Source organism: Antrostomus carolinensis, unplaced genomic scaffold (genome assembly GCF_000700745.2).
Source record: "Antrostomus carolinensis isolate BGI_N321 unplaced genomic scaffold, ASM70074v2 scaffold817, whole genome shotgun sequence".
NCBI classification, from domain to species: domain Eukaryota; kingdom Metazoa; phylum Chordata; class Aves; order Caprimulgiformes; family Caprimulgidae; genus Antrostomus; species Antrostomus carolinensis.
The window spans coordinates 61,632-69,291 of NW_010327838.1; the positions used below are offsets into that span (position 1 = coordinate 61,632).

Here is a 7,660-nt window from a genome sequence, read left to right on the forward strand (position 1 = left end):
GCTTTTTATGTAGGCAAAGAGTTATTAAGCACACTGCATGCACATAACTGCAGCAGCTCTGGATAAACTCAACACAAACAGTAAATTAATTAATAATTTCAAATGTTAAGTAAGAGCCCCTGGGAAGCTGAACAAGATATTTTTACCCCAAAGCAGTATGACTGTCATATTAGTAATTAAAATTTAGGAAGAGTGCCATAGATATGCAAGAAACTCAAGAGCAGTTTCTTACAACCTAATAAGAGTGGAGAAAGTAGAAACTAGTCTACAATTGGACTATCAAGCAAAGACAAATTAAGAAGTGAAAGAAACAGACCTAGGGGTATTTTGAAATTATAGAAAAAGAAGAACAGATAAGATAAAATCAAAGAATAATTAATTATTTCAGAAGTGATTCACTGTCATGCAAGTACGAAGGAGAGTAAAAGAAACCAACACACGGTATGTGTAATTTTGCAGGATGTAGAATCTGGACAATAAAAACAGCATTTACTTGGTTAGCATTGCTGTTTTCAATGGGAGAAAATGCTTCGTTGCTGTACAAATAAAATCAACCACATTTAGGTCAAAATCATCTGTAGACAGAGAAGCAGGATAGTATCTGAAGAGATAAATGCCAGTCCTTCTCTTCATTTAAGCCAGTGCCACTTTAAAAAGATTTCAGAAAAATTGGGCAAACTTTGTATTGTAGACTGTATTCGAACCCTCTTCTTCCTTGATGATGAAGGCAAAATATTTCTGTATTTTTTGCTTGACATTGTAAGCACTTTTTTAAAAAAAACAAGCTGAGGGTTGTTGACAATCTATCCAACTATCAATTGGTTTCCAATTCTTTTATTTTCAGTCTTCTATTTCTTCCCAGTACTATATTGAGTTCATTAAGTGATGTTACCGTATCTATTTTCTGTTCCAGGTACAGATGAGTCTTTTCTTCTGTTCTTTTTTCTTCTGATTCTTTCCTCTTTTTGGGTATCCCCAAAAGAAGAAAGTTTTTGGTTTTTGTCTGCTGACAAAAACTTATCTTCAGTCTGGAGAGTTCTTATACAAGGTACCACCAGGAGCATCTTGTTCTCTGTTTGAGACATGAGTGTTAGGCAGCTGCATGGCTAACACCGTAAAATGTAATGTGGAAGCCTAAACTGCACCGCTAAATTCTAACTCAAGGTTATTAGAATTTCATTAACTAAAAAGTTACTTAAATGATTCAAATAGCCTACCAGCAGTAATCTGCAAGAATAAATTTTGTTTCTATTGTGTTCTATTCATAATGCTATTGATCTCCCTCAGAAACATTAAGCTTGCAAATACAATGCATCTTTTTAACAAGCAAGCTAAATAACAGATAAAACAACTGCTCAAGTACTGTATCTTAGACTTACATCTTGTCTATCTCAGACACCTCTTAAATCTTGCCTTACACACACATTTTAGGATGGGATGAACAACTTTCTATAGGTGTTTCTCATTTCAGAGAGAGTGCAGAAAGTACCTCGATGACAAGGTCAGACTGGACACTGAACTTGTACATAGTTCCACTGACAAGTAAATAGACCCACTAATGTTCTGCTACTTCAAAAGGCATCTGTTAGAAGTATCATTTGAGCAGCAAGGAACATTACCTTTTAACATTATTATGCTTTTATCCAGATAAAATAGATATTTCAATGTCCATATTGCTACTGCAATTTGCAAGGGTTAAGGGGAACCGTAATAGCACTTTAACCTCCAGCTTGACACACATTCCAGATACATGAGTTCTGGATGTGCAGAAAGTAAGAGTAACCTGCTGGGTGGTTTCTACCAAGGAACAGACTCCTTGAAGTTTTTCTACCTCAGAGATCGCGCAGGGGAAGTGTAATATATAAACTCCTTACTAAACCTCTCAGGAGACCCTTGTCCCAGTTTACAGGGCAAATACAGCTTGGCATGAGATAACTTTCTTTAATGTGCATATAATCTCATTTTACATTATATTACGATAAACAAATACTCTTTGAAACAAGTCTATAAAAATCTTCATGAATGGATTCTGAAAATATTTAAGTGAGATACTTAATGCTAAAAGTATATTTAACATAATATTTGTATTATGCTCCCTTTGGTGGTCAGAGGGTCTCCTGAACATCTTCACCATAATACAAAAAACTGATCAATCATACAGGTGAAGGAGTATATATTGAGAAGCTCAACTCATTCCAGCATTCACTGGCCTTCTTCTGGCATTTGAGGTCACATACAACAGCAGCCATGAGGAGGGTAGTCTGAAAAAGGACACTGTTGGCTTGCTGGTTTGTTTGCTTTAAAGAATAAACTGAACTCTGCTTTAAAGATGAAGCTTCAACATTATTGTCACTGTCATACCAAATTTTAACTCTTGAATACATACCCTGTGTGGCTGGTATGCAGATGCAGAGAAACCTTCTGGTGTGGATGTCTGTAGGCTCTGCTGAAGGTGGTGGATGTTGCTCTGTAAGATTGTCAAAGCCTGTTTACCTGCTGTGCATATTGCTGCAGCTCAGCAGGCGTTTCAGCTCTGCCTTTATTCATATCAAGGTTTTATGCTTCCCATGTTTTTAAACATGCTTTTAAATTGTGCAGCTACCAAGCTGATATTTGTTGTGGCACTTATTAGCTATGGTAGCGTGCAATTCTTTGTTGTGTATGGATTTCTGTTTCTAACATTAGTTCTGGTCTCCTTTTAGAGTGCATAACACTCAAATCTGGCCCAGACTCTAGGTAACAAAAAATATTGGTTTTGTATTTTCTCTGCACTGCAAGGAAAGAAGATGACAACTGCTTGAGTACCTGTCCACTTAGAAAGAACTAGAGCTGGATACAGTGTTTTGTCTGTATTAAGTAATTTTCAATTTTTACTATTTCTGATTTATTAATAAAACTGCATTAACTCCCTCCTGTGTTTATTTTAATGTCCTGGCTACCTATAGTTACTAGAAACCCTATTCAAATCACATTTTAAAATGAGTTTTTCAAAATTCATTAAAACATAAGTTTCTTCTTCTCTGAAATTAAAAAATAAGTCATTTGAACCCTGTTCCAATATAGCTGGTTTCCTTCTCTTATTTGCTTTAGATAAATATATATTAACATGTTCAAAACCAGAAAAATTAAATGCAGATATTTGGGCAAGATGTATCTATGTCCATACAGGACTGAGAAAAGTGGGGATTATAATACTACACTTTCTTAATGTGGTATCAGTGAAAAACATCCATTCAAATACCATGGCTAGAGAAAGTCAGATGTAGTATTCAAGTAAAAATAATTCAGAGGAGAATTCTGTTCAGACTGTGAAAATGGTATTCCCCATAAATTCTTTACGCATTGTCACACCAGGATTGAGTTAAAGCCAAACGAGCATCTGATTCTTGCTTTGAATACCAGTTGATTGACTGCTGCTATAACCATTTAATGGGACTCATATTCAGAGGACAGCTGAAAGACTGACTATCTCATTTTAGCATTATGAGATGTCAGTAACAAGACAAGTTGAAGAAGAAAGATTTAAACAAATGTTTTGAAAACACATTGTCAATATCTACCAAATATACTACTAAACAGCTTTTATTTGTAATCAGTTACTTACCAAATTCCGTAATCAGATACATATTTCAAAATATTCTGAAATATATTCATGAAAAGGGAAGCCTCAGTTTCACCCATATGAAAAATTTTATACTATGTTATATACTCTTGTTGTTGCTCTTTCTCTAAGCATTTGGAAGCACATAACTAATATTTGAATGTATGAACATGTACAGAAGACATTAAATACACATTCATATACACAGATACAAATATAACTATGAGACATACATAAAAGAAGGTAAAAATATTATAATATATTTAGGTATGTAGATAGATAGATAGATAGATAGATAGATAGATAGATATGTGTAAATACATTTCACTTTAATCTTGACTGGTCTGGATTTTGCAATAGTGTTGTCACTCATTTAAACAGACATCCTACACTTTTTTCCTCTGTACTGCTTTTGATTTGCTTTGTAACAGTCTACCTAAGCTAAATAAAAGTGGCTCTAAGTGCAAACAAAAATATTAACAGTAATTAGCATTTGCAAGGTGCCTGACATGTTTAAAGTATTGTATAGGTATTTAATCATAAGTCCTCAAAACAATCCTGAAGTCCACTGAGCCCTTCCACCAGCAATGCTGCAGCCTATGGAAACAAGTTACCACAAGGCAGAAACCAAGTTGTCACCAAAGCCCTACACAGAGTCCTGGAACCAGCACTAACTTTTAATAGCAGTATTTATGTAAAGCTAGTGCAAACAACAGGAATTTAGAAGTAATACTGACTGTTCATGAACTCTCTTTGTCTCCAACATAGTGTTAGTTTTATAGTATCAAGAATTAAACAATTCAGATCTTGAAAAGTGGCTGAAAAACAGCAGATGAGGCGCCAGGTATAACCAGGTATAACCTGCCTATTAATCAGATATAGTTTTTATAATGATGAAAAAAACAACATATGTTTAGGAAAAACTGAGTATAATGCATTATTTACATGTATTTCTGTCTATTAAAAGCCTTTGAAAGTTGGATCTTTCCATCAAAATTAGTTCAACTAGAAGAGGTGCCTGGATCAGAAGTTTTCCTTTTATTTTATACTCATCAGACCTTTAAAGGTTTTGCAGAATTTGAGGATGGACACAATACCTTCATAAAGTCTTCATCTTGAGATTTCTTATTCCTTGTATCTTCATAATGAACAGAAGTTTTCATATTTTCAGAATTTCTTAGTCCTTAAGGATGTATCTTCATAACAAACAGAAGTCTTCATTTTTTTGAAATTCCTTATTACTTAAAGATGAAGACAGGGCTTTCCTTAAAAATTGTCCACACAAGAAAAGATCCCAGTGAAGATATTTCTATCCAGCTAGTTGGGATGGCAAGAGTCTTGGAAGATTTTCCTGATGTTGCATGTTTTGTTCTTTTTTTCTGAGGATATCATCATTACTTTGTCATGAATATTTTTATTACTGAGGCTAGTATACTTTGGAGTGGGAAACATTAGATCCAGTGAATAATTTTCTTGTTGGAATGATTCATGGTCACTTTTGTTTTTGTATTTCTGCTTAATACCAGAAATTTGGAAAATGTTACAAGGTATATGAGAACAAATGTATTACAGTCTTTCAGTAAGCATTTTATTATTGAGGCTCCTTCTAAAAGATTTTTCATATTTCTTTCCTGTTATTAGGGGATCCATACAAGAACAGGTATTTTCTTTTCCTTGATCCATAAAATAACAGGTATTTTCTTTTCCTTAAATAGGTCAAAGTTAAGACTTTGCTTTATTAAGATTTATTAAGACTGTCCATATTCTTGCTGAGATGTAGCTTTTGCTTATTGACAACAAGACAAATAGAGTTTTGCTCTATTTCTAAATTTGTTTCTAAAGAAAAAAGACAAAGTTGTCTACAAATGAACTTTTAGTATGAATTTCAGTATCCCATGTCTTCCACCACCACTTTTGACATGACTGCAGCAAAAAAAAAATCTCAAAATCATAAAATCCAGTGCAAAGAATAAAAAATATTAACTGATCTCCAAAAAACATTACCTGTTCCCTGCTACAAACCTGCCTATTAAGACTCACCTCTAATATGACATACATAAAGAATCAGCCTAATTAGCACAGGTGAAAAAAGTAATTAATATTAAAAAATTTGTCTTTTGCTGTATTACTACTTGACCATCTTCCCATGTCATCTGATTTCTTAAAGACCTGTAGGTGTAGGAACAGTATTTTTGCAGCTATTATCTACACATCACGCAATACATTCTTAGATTTAAGGAGGTGACTGAATTTAAGAAAAAATCCTCAACATTCTTTAGTTACTCCACTTGGAAGTGCTTTAATTCATGTTCTTAACATGAATAATAGCAGCCCGAAGATCCACTATCAGCTACTGGGAAGTAACCATCACAGAGAGGTTTATTATATAAGCCATTATCCTATAGTCTCTCAGTCATTAGACCTTCCACGTGTACCACCTGAAGTAGAATATCAGTCACAGGGATGTGAAGCAGGAGGATGCAACTGTGATTTCTACCATTGTAACGATCTAGGCAAGGTACAGTGTTTAAAGTCTTGATGGTATTCTGAAGAGTTACTATGAAATCTGCTGTACCACTGAAATTCTCTCTGTATATGAATATAGTTCTAGTAAGGTCACATCTCTGTCAAACCAGAGAGATTTCACTTAGCTTTAATCATCTATAATTACCGTGTCTAATCTAACTCAGCCACACAGACTGTCTTTATAGTCAACAGAGAGACGAGGAGCTCTGGAGAGTGATCCATCTCACTTATCTTAAACACTCATTTTAGGGTGAGAAATGGAACTAGATTCTGGGGACAGAGAGTTAAACAAACTTCAGCTGTCAGCAAGAAGCACTGCATAGTGTTCCTGGAGAGCCAGGATTGAAGGGCAGACTTCTGTCAGACGCCATGGATATTATTACAAAAATCACCTAGCATACACTCCAGAAAAAATGGCTTTTCAGGCATATAACTTAGAGACACAATTGATATAAGAGGAAAATGAAGATGCACTTACCAAAAACAATAGAGGACTCACAGTAGTAGTAACCATTTGGCTGCTTTTTTTTCAACATGGAGCAAAGATCTAGGCGGTGCAGGATTTCATCTCCAAAATAATGGCTTTTAAAATCTTCATACAGGCTTGAGTCAATTTTTTTCACCTTTAAACAGCAGCATAAAATTCAATCAGGCATTCTACTAGAAAAAATGAATTTTCATATTTAATTCCTATAGTTTTCATTTTAATCAGAGGTATAGTTAGGATGGAAAACCACTTCAAGATGCAAAAAGAATACTGAAACAATAATTGCCAAATCTTCTGTTTTAGTTAAGCACCTTCCACTGCAGAAATCAAACAAGGAAATAAAAGTGTCATTACACCTCCTTTCTACCCCTCCCTCTTCAGTCCTGTAGGAAATGAATCAACATACACAATGCTACAAATGCTTTAACTTCCAATGGTTTGCAACAGTCTTCACGTAATATGGAACTGGAAATTATTCTCGTTGTCATCACTGGGCATGCTCCCACAAGGAAGAATCTCAAATGTTTGTCAAGGTAGTTTCCTGGGTCTCTAAAATCACCAAACATGAAAATGTGGTTGTATTTACCGCAGTAAATCTAAAAAGTTACAGTGATTTATAATACCAGTATTGCAATGTAGTTTTGCATATATGAAGTGGAACGTCATAAATATTTTATCAGGCTGTTTTCAGAAAATTTCATTTCAGTAGTTATTTTAAGAGTTTAGGGCTCCTCATTCCATCATATTTTCAATAAAAATAGATTATCTCTGTAGAAAGTCAATATTTTCTCCTTCAATCTACCTCAGGATAATGCTTTTTGCTTTTTAAAAATCGTTACTGTATGCTAAAGGGATGTCAGGAGCGACCACTGCCTCCAGCAGCTCCAGCCCAGGGCTGCCTACGACCCAGCTGCTGGAGCCCAGCCCAGTGCCCAGGGGACAAGAGGGTCTTTGATGGATGCACCTGCTGCTTTCAGGTCCCAGAGACACATACACCTGCTCAGAGGACACAGACATGGCCAGCTACACGGGCTGCCCCAGACAAG

The 7,660-nt window shown here is 35.1% G+C and overlaps 1 protein-coding gene across 1 annotated transcript in view; it reads right to left on the reverse strand.

Moving 5' to 3' along the window:
• LOC104528091 (A-kinase anchor protein 7) overlaps nt 1-6,750 on the reverse strand; it is a gene marked incomplete at its 5' end in the record, with an annotated part of 49,723 nt that extends 42,973 nt beyond the window's left edge. Inside the window, one exon of the mRNA XM_029085956.1 lies at nt 6,606-6,750. Coding sequence (XP_028941789.1) covers nt 6,606-6,750 — 145 coding nt within the window. The remainder of the gene's footprint in view (nt 1-6,605) is intronic.
• Between the last annotated feature and the right edge of the window lie 910 nt (nt 6,751-7,660).